This window comes from Centruroides sculpturatus, unplaced genomic scaffold (assembly GCF_000671375.1).
Source record: "Centruroides sculpturatus isolate CEXI.00-Female unplaced genomic scaffold, Cexi_2.0 scaffold15, whole genome shotgun sequence".
Taxonomy (NCBI): Eukaryota; Metazoa; Arthropoda; class Arachnida; order Scorpiones; family Buthidae; genus Centruroides; species Centruroides sculpturatus.
Window position 1 is genome coordinate 1446538 of NW_019384585.1, and position 14288 is coordinate 1460825.

At 27.3% G+C, this 14288-nt stretch overlaps 1 protein-coding gene across 1 annotated transcript; it reads left to right on the forward strand.

Annotated features, from left to right (window-relative positions):
- Positions 1 to 33: 33 nt before the first annotated feature.
- On the forward strand, positions 34 to 5523 carry LOC111624577 (growth/differentiation factor 8-like). The gene is made up of 4 exons (XM_023367472.1): positions 34 to 1236; positions 3103 to 3296; positions 4311 to 4493; positions 4697 to 5523. Exons 1-4 carry the CDS (start codon positions 714 to 716, stop codon positions 5078 to 5080), a joined length of 1284 nt encoding a protein of 427 aa, XP_023223240.1. The 5' UTR covers positions 34 to 713; the 3' UTR covers positions 5081 to 5523.
- The last annotated feature ends 8765 nt before the right edge of the window (positions 5524 to 14288 follow it).

Genomic DNA, 14288 nt, shown 5'->3' on the forward strand with positions numbered 1-14288 from the left:
TTTTAACCGATTTACATGAAATTGAGTTAATGAATTTTGCCCTGCGTATTCAACTAAAGAAATGTTAGAATTTTAAATCGGTTTTTGAGTGAAATACACTTCCTTATTATTAAACTTTGTGAACTTGATATTAAAGTCTTAATATATTACAGCACCTTTGACGTCTTTCCTTAACCCTTTATTAACCATATTTGATTCACTTTTAAACGTAAGAATAATTGGTCAAAGTTTATATTGAATAGAAAAATTAACCCAATAGAAACGGCCTTCGCTTCGAGACACGATTAACTAATTTATCTTTTAAAAGGGAGAATTTAGAATTGTTTTCATCATTCGTTTATTAAAGGGTGATTTTTGAAGAGATTGTAAGGCGGGAACGATCAATCCTTATTACACATATAATCAAACTGATAAAATAACTGTACACTTAAAATGCTCGTGTCATATTAGGACCCAACTCGATGCATTGCCGACCAGCGAACCGTTTGCTAGGGTTTCCTGCACCCAGCAACTCACTCATTGGTCTGCTGGCCAGCTGGGACGACATCCAAGTCCCTGGTAGGTCGAGTGTTCTATGCCAATCGACGAAAGGCGTGCCTTTTCCAAAAATGCAGCGAACACCGTTATAAAAACGGGGAAGAGTAGCAGTGCTACACTTGTCGCTTTCACCCAGCAGTACCCCGCCATCCGTCAGCTGCATAACCGCAGCCAGCATGGCCCCTACTTGGACAACTTATGTTTGCTTAATTACTTTGGTTTCAATGTTAGCGTGCATGCACACCAGCGGACGAATTACTGTTGATGGAGCATTATATGGGGAACGATTAGAAGATGCCATCAAAGACTTTGTTGACGAATGGGACAGACATAACAATGGTTCTTGGAAATTAGACGACGTGGTTAATACTTTCAAATCGGAAGAACACGACAACAGAACAGAAGACCAGGAAGTACAAATGACACGCAATTGTTCACGTTGTTTAATGCACGATGACATGAAAGCACTAAGGATAGACGCAATTAAATCTGAGATCCTTAGTAAACTCGGTCTTCGTCATCCTCCCAACATCTCCGGAAAGGCAGTGCCGAAAATTCCACCTCTTCACCAATTACTCGATCAGTACGATATGCAAAAAGATGCTCCCGGAGAACCTTTCATGCCTGGACCTCAGTTTGAGGAGGAAGTAGATGATTATCATGTCACTGCTGAAAAACTTATTAGTTTCGGTCAAAGTCGTAAGTGTTAATTGATTTTATTCTCTTCTATAAGTTATTAGAGTAATCATTTTTACAATTAAAGCTTTTCAGATTATGAAAATTAATAATAATATGTTTTTATTAAATGAAAATTATTGAATACGTAGTACTACGTTAATAAATAGATTTATAAATCATTAAAAGCAATATTATACTTTTTCGTATGTTTTACGTGATGAGGAAAATTCGTAATATTGGAGAAAAAAATGACAAACATTTTAAAGCATTTTAAAAACGGACAGGTTGATGCAACTTTCGATGTCACATTCACCGTAGATCATTCACACGAATAGTATCTATCCCACCCCCATCCATTCCGCAAATTCCCTAGATGGTTGGCAACGTTTCCCGTACGCAGAGGCCTCACATCTCCCAGCTGCTGCTTTACTCTGCCAGCCATAAAGCGGAAAGTGGTCTTTGTGTGACAAACTCGCGAGAAGATGACACATGGATCTTGATGAATGGAAATTAAATCAAAAATATGATTTCGCAAACAACTATAAACCCAGTGTTTAGAACAATAAAAATTGCCATCCCTTTTATTTTTTAAAAACAGATTCAACTGTGCATTTTTCTCGATTGTTAAATGGCCACTTTCCTTTTTTTTTATTTATACCATATGAGTAAGTTGTGAGGGATGGGGGGCCACTTTTGCACCCTGGGGATTACACCATATAAAATCAGTAATAATATGCGGTCTTTGGATACAGCGTCAATCAATATTTTTTTTTCTGGGACATTAGTTATTAATGCATAGGGAGAGATTTTCTTTCAGAGTAATATTCAATCACTAAAATTGAAAGAAAGTATTGTGATTATAACAAGCTTACAGCATTGCAAGATATGATTTTTACAATTTTTTAAAATTATGTTTAATTAGTGAGAGTAATTTTGATCGTTATCACGAATTTTATTTAGTAGAACTTATTCGCATAAGAAAAGAACTTCCTCGACGTCATTGGCGTTTTTTATGAGTCCTTTCTAGTATAAGCTGATATAACTCAATGAAACGATAGAGAGGAAAAGTGATTCTTTGAGCGGAGGAAATGGTATGAAAGGGTAAAGAACGAATGCTGTTCCCGCCACACTTTTCTCATAGCTGAACAAAACGTCTGTCAGTAGTTAACTGATGGGTGGTGTACATACTATAAACCTTGGTGTACGGAAAAACCTTACTCCATCCGGTAGTAGGACGCACTTGTGGCTGGTTGACCCCGCTCTCCCGGCATAGGTTGCGCACCCTACGGTCAGCAGACAAAAGCCGAATGCCATTGGGGAAAGAAAGACTTACTCTTATTCTGTATAGATGTTTACCCCTGAAAGTGGAGCACTTTCTTGCCTACTGCGTGTAGAGGGTGTGGGAAAGGTCACTTTAGTAGAAGGGTTTCTTTGATCACAGTCACTATGTTTTGTACACGTATTGTTGTCTCCAAGTACCTTTCACTTTTTGATCGTCAGATAGACAAATCAGGTAGTAAACTTCCTGCACCTAAGACTGTGTCAAAATGTGGGAATAATATGTGTTAATTTACAATTTTACGGCTACTGTGCTAAAATAAATGATTAGATATTCTTCTATAAACATATATTTAATTTGGACAGATATTTTGGAGAAGGGCATCAACCGACATAGCCTATATCAAGAACACGAAAAGCCAACGAAATGAATTAGGGTCATCTCGCGGTCGAAAACCAGATTGTTTATCAGTAACCTTCAACGATAAAAATTATTGTGCGAAAGCTAATAATAAATACTTAGCTGTTGGGAAGCCAATAAATTTCATATCTGTTAATATAAATATGAATATTTATGAACCTAATATAAATTGTTGCTTTATTTTTCAGCTTCGATTAAATGGAATTTTCCGGCCGACTATCGCTATCAGTACTTTAAGTTCTCGGCTAACGTGATCAACTCGCACGTGACAGGAGCCCACTTATGGTTGTATATACGTCCGACCCCGTCCTCGCTCGATTCTATTGCCTGGATAGTGGTTTATCAGGTGATGAGAGGCGAGACTTCACCATCTTTATTACATGTAAGTTCACTGGCCCTACGGATATCATTTAATCCCAGGCTTTTGACAAAATTATCACACATTCAATTTTCCTATATATATATATATATAGCTTTTCCTACTTCATACAAGTCGCATTTATCGATGTAGTCTTTGCCCTTACTTTGCACCCAAGATATACACAGATAATCCATATTGATAAATTGTTTATACTAAACATATTTGTAAAACATTTTATTATTATTAAATTGTAGACATTTAGAAAGAATATTTTCTATTAATTCAGTAATTAAGTATGCATTTAACGGATTTAGTACAAAGTAATATTAACTACAATTTAAAAGAACGTATTTTTATAAATAAATATTATGTACATTTAACTTTGGCCCTGTCGTATCTGAAATCGCGTTTAAAATATTAACTGGCTAGAATATCAATTTACTTTCGACAGAAACACAGGTCTTTAAATAATCCAATTGATGATAGCATTCAATGCGTGTGTATCTGTAACGATCCACAATTACATAATCACGAAGTGGTGCCCGCCCGTCTGAAGCATGCCTTGTACTACTTTACTCGATATTAACTTTTGTCACGTATTGCGTGTCTGCATTCGTAATTGCCAGACATGAGTCCACAATATTATTAGAAATCCTAATTTTCTTATCGCCAATTTATTTACGGATACAAATTTTTAAAATTATAATAAAAATGATTGTTTTAAGAATTTTTATCTTATTATTTTCTATATATAAATTGTAATATTGAATTATGTTTGTGTTGTGAAGTTATTGAATGGTTTTCTAAAACTTAAAAAATGTTTTAAAGATAAGATTTCGTTCCAATAATGATTGGCTTTTTATATCAGAAGGTGATGAGTTAAAAGATATAAATTCAATAATTATATAAACAGTAGTAAGGTTGACTTTATAAATTTGACAAAATATCGTTCTCTTTTATAAAATTTATAAGGAATTGCTCAATTACAAAATGATTAAAATAACTTAATTTAATTAGTTTTTTTATTTTTTGTAGGTTAAAGCAAAGAAAGTGGACACAAAGTTGACACATGGAGGCTGGGCAACAATCGACGTGAGAAAAATTGTATCTAGATGGCTGAGACATCCGAAGGACAATTTAGGTTTTGCTATTCGTTCGTACGACAGTGAAGGACGTGAATTAGCTGTTACGGAACCGAAAGAAGGTGAAGAAGCATGGGTAAGAACATTATCTTAAGTGATAATTAGTTTATTCTAGGAACAGTTTTGGTTGATCTTGAAAAAGTTTATCTTTAATTAATGATGATTTTCAGCAAAATGAAATATTCCTAAATTTGTTCTGTTACTTTTTGACTAAGATTTAGAATAAACAGAACATATATTAAAGTGGTTTGAATAATAAGTTTACGTATTTCCTTGCAGAGACCATTTATCGAAATGAAAATAGACAAGCAGCGCCGTCGCCGCACAAAACGTATGATAGGGTTGAATTGTGAAGAGAATTCGAACGAAGTGCGATGCTGTCGTTATCCGCTGACAGTAGACTTCGAAGAATTCGGATGGGATTGGATTATAGCTCCCAAACGTTACGAAGCTAACTATTGCAGTGGAGAATGTCCTTACGTGTTTTTACAAAAGTATCCACATACTCACCTGGTGCAACAAGCTAACCCTCAAGGTTCGGCGGGACCGTGTTGTGCCCCCCGAAAAATGTCACCTATTTCTATGCTTTATTTCGACGAAGAGTATAACATAATTTATGGCATGCTACCTGGAATGGTAGTTGATAGGTGTGGATGTTCGTAAAGTAATGGCCAATAGCAATGAAATTGCTCTTACCTTAAGGATCGATCGACGGAAAGATTGTCAACAATCTGTGTTACCATCGTCGATCAAAGTTGACTAATTTATTTCTGATAAAGATTGATTAGATTTTATCTTCTATATAGGAAGTGCCACTGGAACTGAAAACGCAAATCACCATCTCATTATACGAAAGAGATTCGGCTTTATGCCGTAGACCTATAAAAGACTATTTCGTCTCGATTTTACATTAAAAGCTGTGTTAGCTGACTATTTCCGCAATTGTACGGTTCCCAGAAAGGAACTGTACAAGTGGATTACCACCAAAGAATGCACGGGACTGTAGTTGTAGAATGTAACTTATTGCACGTTTAGTTATATGGCGTGTTTGTATTCCAACAGAGAAACGGTTCGGTCTGTATATTTTTTAAACAAACAAATGAAAACAAGATAGACTTTCGTATGATATCTTGGTTAGTGAATATTTTTTTGTGATTTATTTAAAATCACAAAATGCAGTGGAAAGGTATGATCTCATATTGCTTCATTTAAAATTATACAAATGTTCAGTTTGTAAACTGTCATGGAGAATGATGGACGACTGTGATAATTTTAACTGTATCTTGATTATTATATTTAGCTAAAGTCGTGTTAAAAAGACTCGAGTTTTGTACTTTTGTAAAGCAGTGTATATCACGTTTTAAGTAGCTTTAAGAAAACATTTTGCTACACCAGAAATTTATTCACCAATCATGTAATTTTAGAAGTCGATTGTTCTAAACAATAGAATTGTTGTTAATACATCGAGTAAATGTATTGATTTAGACTTGTACACTGCCAGCAGCCATTATTCCAAGAAATGTATGTTTATGTGAGAGNGTTACTGCATTTAATAAAATCATAGATTTAAAAGATATTGTACACTTTGGTATGTCTATGATGACCCATGTCTTTTGAATAAAGGCAAAATATTAGTAGAAGGTAAGGACAGTAATATTATCAACGGTGAAAATTTTAAAATTGTGGTAATGATTCATTGGCTAACAATATATATATATATATATAATAAATAAATAAATAAATAAAATATATATATATATATTTATATATGAACGCACAACCACATGATATTTGTTGGTGATACATAAATCCCAGAATCTTTTCTCTTTTCTAATTGAACCTATGAGGTTTTTCATTTCTAAATTTCTAAAGATAAAAATACATTTTTAATGCATCTGCAGTACCCGCATTAATCAAAACTTTATCCTAAGGATATTCATAATTGTGCTTGAGATACATGTAATGTTTAGTGAGAAATAAAACAACTGACAAAGTGTCTTTTGAGATTTTTTTTCCTTTGTTTACCATTTTACTATTTATGTAAGGCTTTCTAACGCTTTTCCAGATGTTCCTATTCTCTTTACCTGACTGTATCTGCCAGGTGTTTGCCACAATTCTCTGCCTCCAAACATCTGATGCATTATTAATTAACCAAAGGAAAAATATCATTAATTATTATCCTCTCGAAACGGATGTGATGGAAATTAAACAAAAGAGTTTAACGCATGAGCTAGCCAATAATATAAAATAAGGATATCTGTCGTTGCTGCCATCTGTAGATCAATTTCAGTATTAAAATTTTGCATTTATTAAATTTATTAATACGTTTGATAACTTATTTATTATATAATTATCCGGTTAATGTATGAAACTGATATATTTAATCCTATAAAATTCAGTTATCTATTGTTTTCTATGCACTTAATATTTAAAAAGAAAAAAAAAAATTAAAACTGAATATATTTTGTATACTGTAAAATTTATGTATAACTTGCCATTATTTTAAAAAAATATTATTAATAATAAATTTTGAAATTTATGTATACAATATATAAATAGATATACATAAAATATAGTTCTATATACATATTATAATATTAATTAATATATGCATATACAGTATTTACATGTATATGAAATACACACATATGTATAATTTTTAATACATTTATTACAAAAACATATTTTTACTATTAATTTGACATATATTAAATACTTTTGATGTAAATTCTGAACAAACTATTACAACTTTCAATATTTAATCATCAATTTATACATAAATATAATTTTAGATAAGTTTTGCATGTTCAACAAGTAGAATTTTAAAAATTGGTTGTAATTATAATTATAATTCTTTTCAATATATCTTTTAGTGGCACATTAAATAAATATAACAAATTGAGTAATGCTTTAAATAATGTTAACCTAGATGACATTAAACATGAAGTTATAATTCAATTTTGAATGAATTATAATGGATTTATAATTGTATAATTATAAATGTATACTAATAATATAATGCTATAATGAAATTATAACATTATCATATTAATATACAATTATAATAAGCATTATATATATCAAATAGTGAGCTAGTGCATAATGCATAGAATATTGGTTTTAAAATTTATTTAACACTTTAACACTTTTATAAATCCTATTCCTATATGTTAATATATAAAGGAAATGTATTTTAAAGTTCTAATAGTTTTATATGTAAATACTTTATAAAAAGAAATAAGCATTGTTGAAATGCTATACTTAAATATTTACGGATGCTTCCTAGTTATTTTTCCTCATATTTAAATTAGAAATAACAATGCAAAGAATTGTTACATGATTTTTGAATGAGTTTAAATATTTCTAACACGAATAAAAAATTAGTTTAAAGATGATCCTATATTAAAATAACATCGATCTTAAGTATTAAAGTAACATATTGCCATCTGTTGGACGAAACAGCAATTAATATTTTAATCCAAAATATTAATGCTTTCTTTCTATTATAGTTTATCATTTTCTTTTAAATAATATTATATTATAAACGTATTTATTTAAATTATCCAAGTAATTTTTCTTGTATTTTTAGCAGCTTGAAAATTTTGTGTAATTAATTTCCAAATTTAAAATGTGATAGACTCTAAGCATGAAATTGAAAAAGAAAAAAAGTTTTCCTTTACGTTACGCAATGAGTAAAGAGTTAAATCAGTAATTAAATTAAACAGAAATCTTAGAAAACTATTTTGACGTTAAATGAAAAATAAAAACGTATCGTGTTGATTTCGTTTCATGTTTGATACACAGTTGCTAACCTTTGACTGGAAAAACTGTGTTCAAAGGGTCCAATATCTACCCACTAATAGCCTTGACTTTCATATTAACGCGAATAACATCATTAATTTTAATAATTAAATCTAAATTAATTTATGTGACGATTCAAATTATCAGAAAAACCTTTCCTTCTCCTAACTTGCAGATTAATTAAAACAGATCGAAATATCTGGGATACTTTTTCATTTCTATTTTTAACTTTTGCTTTAACTATAAACTTCGATTACTTCATAATATATTATTGATATATCAATATTCGATTATTCAACGATCAGGAAATATACGTTGTATTTTAATGTTATTGACGTGTTATTAAGGTCAAAATTGACTAAACTAATATTTTATAAAAGGAATAGCAAAAATAAATAATGTGCCTCTTCTATAAGTTAATAATGAATTAATTGGATAATTCTTCTTCTTTTATTCATATTGATTTATAGTTAAATGTAATTAATAGCAATAATATACTTATGCAAATTGAATATTGATGTTTTTTTCTCGTCATATGTGAAAATTTTAATTTAATAATGAAGATTTATTTTTTTTAAATTAAAAATTTTAATTACCCCTGATTTTTTTTCTATAAATTTTTCTTAGAAAATTGTTTTACGTGTAAAGTAATTGCACCACAGGATATAGAGCCTATTTAGAGCATTTTAAATGAAATAATTGCATGTTATATTTATTAGCATTTTTTTTTTCTTTATAGGGAATAATCAGAAAATCATTAATTAAAATTGGCTGTATTTAATTATAATCATTATCAAATTCTATGTACAGTTTTTTTTATATAGATTAAATAGGTAAATTTAAAAAATATCAGTGGCAATGAGCGTGATAGAAAAAAATGTGGTTTATTCACTTCAGATTTTTTTCTATCTCTTTGTTCACTTTCTTTATATTTAATTGACTTATTTAACCTATCAATCATTCAATCATTGCAAAAAGAATCATAGTGTTATAATACATTTCCCGTGGCAGTCAATTATTCATAAAAATAGTAACATACTTAAACGTGGCTAGACCATTTTCATAGAATCGGCTTATTCATAATTTTTTTTTTCTTTTTTTAAATTCGTAGACATAACGTATCTACAAATCGTGACGACATAAATCGTATTTTTCTATAATATTTCAATAAAATTTATAACTTATATATCACGTTATCAAAAAGAAAATATCTGTTCCTCTATTAAAGTTAGCTTTTAGTATAAGCTTATTTATTTACTGTTTTTTTTTATTTGCACGATTTGGTAAGAATAAAATAATTTTCGGAAAGCTTTTCAAATTGAAAGTCATAAATATTGTTTTTAATAAGTTTAAATAAGCCTTACATGTACAACATACATAAGTTATATATAAATAACTTACANATATTCTTATTTGGTTTATTATATTATTTTTTAAATATTGTTCTTGAATGATCTTTTAAATGAGTTTTCATTTAAAAGATCACTCAGTTTGCTATTATTAATAAATAATTCTTAAAACAACGTTATTTATATATACTGTAGAATTAGCTTACTGCATCTATTTCTAAAGTTATGAAATGTCATAACAAATTTTTGTATAATTGTAATTTTTGTAATCTTTTTATATATTATGTTTAAGAATATATTGTGTTTTATATGCTAGATATATACAAGCATTCCCATATATATATTTAAATACAATCAATTTCTTTTCATATTGAGGCGCACATTGAACTTTATCGATGGTACCGAATCCTGCAATGACCTTGGCCTAATTTTCGAGAGTCGAAAAATTATTAAATGTTTAACTCTTGAAGAGAGAATAATACAAAGTATAAAATTATAAAGGGAGACTAATTTAAGCACAGTTCTCGTTTCAAACTTAGGAATGGAAATTATCCATGGTTTACTTTTATATTCTTCGATAAAACGCAAGTGCAACTGATGCACTTCGACAAACCGTGTTTCACTTTCTGGTCTTTATTTGGCATATATGAAATTAAACCTAATCCTAAAAGAACAATTATTATTTACAATCACATCTGACATAAAAGAGGGTGACAATCTTAATGCTTGGAAACAACTTGTTAGGATGCTTAAACTGCATCAACGTTGTTTTTGCCGCAGAATATGAAAAGTTATCGGCAATTTTCGTCTATAAGTTCAAAACTAGCATTGCTTCTACAGTCGTAGAGAATTTGCCTTACTCTCTATTTCTAATTTGAAAGTTTTTTTTTACCTTAACGGTTTAAAAAAATACTAATTGCTTAATATCTGAAAATTAAATTAAGTGTAATGTCGGGTTCAGCATCGATTTAGTGATTGTTTTATATTTTATATGATTTTGTTATTTATTTGATTTTATATATTTATTTTTTTGCATGTTAATATGAAATGAATTTAGATTTTCCATCGAATATGATGCTATAATATTTCTGATATCTTTCTGTTTTATATTACAAGTTCAGTAATAATATTCTAAAAGTTTAAAATTATATTGCCTCATATTATCTTATTTTAACTTATTTGATTCATCTGTATTGATGTATCTGAATGTTTCAAAATTTATGTTTGTATTGATATTGTCGTAAAGGAGTTATTACTGACTTTATAAATATAGTTTTTGAACAAAAAAAAAATTTATATAAATACCTCATCGATTGTTTTCCTTGGTATAATTTTCTGATTGTACTATATAAAATTTAAAACAGATTACAAGTTACAGATTACAGAAGACTAAATGTGCGAAAAACAGGTGAAATACTTTCTAGCATATATGTCGATATTCGCCAAAACTTTATAAAAATTAGTCATTGAAATAAACACTGTAAATGTCCCAAAACAGACTCACCGTTGGAGAGAAATTTCTGACACTGAAATACAATATGTAACTGTCCAATTTACGGAATGTTGCAAACTCATCAACGCTATTCTACTAAGTATTTCCATTTTTTAAAAAATTAATTATTCTCTAAAGTAATCTATCGAAACAGACAACAGAGATGAACTAATAACCAATTGTTTCTACGTAAATTACGATAAAATACTTTCATATCATAATGTCAACCTAATTTTTAAATTCCTTATGTTGAATTTATAATTTATTATTAATTTTTTATACGTTTTTTTTTATATTTTGCATTAAAGTACAGTATATGTATAGATATTATATATATATTTTTTCTAATATTTTCCACGAAACATTAGGATAAACTCAATGAAAAACACTATTCTAGAATGTCTCGACACTATCTTTAATTTCATTATGAAGATAATATAATGTCCTTACTCAAAGGTTAATTGAAAATATATTTAAGCTATACAACTATTATTATATTATAAAAGTTATTTAAAAATTTAGGAAAATTGTAACGAATTTAGATATTTAACTGATCAATATTTAGATATATAGGTTTAATATTATTTAATTCGTTTTTCATTATTTATATGATATAGTTTAATTATATAGGTCAAAGATTTTTTAATACCTTTTTCTCATATTCTGTAGTAAAAAATTTATTTAGATTAAAGATAAACTACTTGAACATATGGAATTAACATTATTAAAGTAAAATCTACATGCGTTAAAGCAATAAATTTTACTTTTACTGTATTAATACTTTCATACACTTTATAAATTTTCGAAAGTATTAATATAAATATTAAACTAAGTGTTTTCTAATTTTGCGTTTAGGCCTAATTATTATAGAATATAAAGTCATGACTCGTTTTCGATATCATATATATACTGTTAAAACTTTTATTATTTTAAAAAATATAAATATGTCAAAATTATAAATTATATGTACAGCTGAATATTACCTTTTGATGGCTAAATTATGATTTTAAAAGAAGATTAATATTTTATTATTAATGAAGTAAAGAAATGAATAAATGAATTAAAGATTCCATGTAAATCAATATTGTTTGAATATGACCTGCAAGTAACAATTAACTTTTATTGATAAAGAAATAACATGACACAATATTCTTGTATCTAGGCCTATATTTTTTGTGCTTAACTTTTGAATTAAAATTAATAATTGTTTAATAGAATTTTTTCTTAAATTAGAGAAATTTTTCTAATAATTCAAATGAGATTTACTCTAAATTGGATTATGTTTCATTTAATATTTTAAAAACTTTAATTTCATTAATGCTTTTTTACGGCCAATTTATAATCTGGTATATTAGTACATAAGAAAATAGTAGTAAAATTAATATTAATATTAATAGCTATTTCATCAAACTAATAGTATAGGCCCTATATTATTAGTTTTTTTTAAATAAAAATCGAAGTTAAAAGATTACTAAAAGGTGCAATTTACAAAATGATTTGTCTTTTAATTAGCTATACTAAGCTTTATTATTTTTAAATAACAAGTTTGTGTGTAAAATAATTTTTTATCACTTATCACTTGAATATTTTTATGACTCCTACGTCGTTTTCTTTAAAAATTATTAATAATTATTAATTAAAAAAATTAAAATTGGCATTTAAAATTTTTTTGTACACTTACGGTTTTATATGTTGTATCTTTTTAATAAATTTAGGCCTATAAAATGACAAAATTCAAAAGGAAAATATGTAGTAGTTGAAAGGTTTAGAAATTGTTAGTGTTCGGTTAATAAAAATAAAACTAAAGAATTAAATAATTATATTACATTATGTTTTAAATAAAAAGTTTCGCTAAAAGACAAAATTATATCAACATTTATGTTATAATAAATTGATCACCCTAAAGTTATGTACAAATATATTTTATAAAAGTACTCATTCTATTTTTCTAATTTATTTTTTAATATCTAAAATAAAATTGATTTTATTTAGTTATATTTTTCGCCAGGTTTATTCATTAAATTTTTTAAATCTAATTTTTTTTATAAAGTTTATTTTTTACTTTATTTTTCAATCTTTAATTGTAAAATACATCATTTTTAATCTTCATATATAATGATTATTTTAATTTCACTATTGTAATTTTTTTTATTTCGTTTAAATGTTACTTTTTTGTAGAATTTGTTTCGATAATATCATTTTTTTGTAGGTTTAACTATGAAGTTATAAAATTAACAAAGAAAATAATAAAAATTTATAAATATAATAAAACTACAACCAATTAATTTAATAATATTAAACATCACTAGTAAAAAAATTGAGAATAAAATGAAAAATGAATGTATTTCCGAAATTCATATTATAATTTCATAAGTTAGTAAGAATGCTACAGGTATTGATTATCTTGTTAATATCATTATTAATTTTTGTGTTGCTATTGAATCAGTAATATAACTTACATTAATATATATATATTAATGTAAGTTATGCTTGTGTTATATATCTTTTCGCTTATTCTTTGTATCCGAGTCTATTTATTTTGGAAGGTCGTAATGTCAATTGTATAATTGTTATAAAATTGTTTTTAATTACAGAAGTTTTTTCATAGCTAAAATGAATAGAAATAATAATGAGACGCAAATTTATACTGCTAAACTTTCAATAAGGATAACAATTATAAGATATTCACTTCTAATTTAGAGAATATAAATTTGAAGTAGATATTTTTAAAACCTTAGCAATACTTTCAAAAATTTTAATAGCCATAATATTAAATTTTGTTTAACTAGTGACTAAATTTGGTAATGAGCTACTAAAAATAGATACCTATAATCCAAGAAAGCAATTCCAGAAGAGAAATCTAAAAATTTTTCTTAATTATTTTGCTTTATTTCATTTCTCGCTGAATCATTGAAAATATCTAAACTCGGAAAAGAAAGTTTTGTTTTTATTTATATAGTTTTATAAGATAGTTAAATGGTATTATTTCAATTATATATATATATTGTAATAAAAACTGTTATTGAATATTGTTAATCATGAAGACTAGAATTACTTTTATTAATTTAATTACTTTGAAATCAACATTTATGATGTAAAATACTTAAATATAATGAAGAATTTGAACAATAATAATGAATTATTGTTCAAATTCTTCATTTTATTTAAGTATTTTACATCATATTGAGTTATATTGAAAACGTACTGTAAGTTATTAAAAGTAGTTAAT

Coding starts and splice junctions, on each gene's coding strand:
- LOC111624577 (XM_023367472.1), top strand. CDS start 714: ATGGCCCCTACTTGGACAACTTATGTTTGCTTAATTACTTTGGTTTCA. Junction 1,237..3,102: donor TATTAGTTTCGGTCAAAGTC/GTAAGTGTTAAT, acceptor TTTATTTTTCAG/CTTCGATTAAATGGAATTTT. Junction 4,494..4,696: donor AAGAAGGTGAAGAAGCATGG/GTAAGAACATTA, acceptor ATTTCCTTGCAG/AGACCATTTATCGAAATGAA.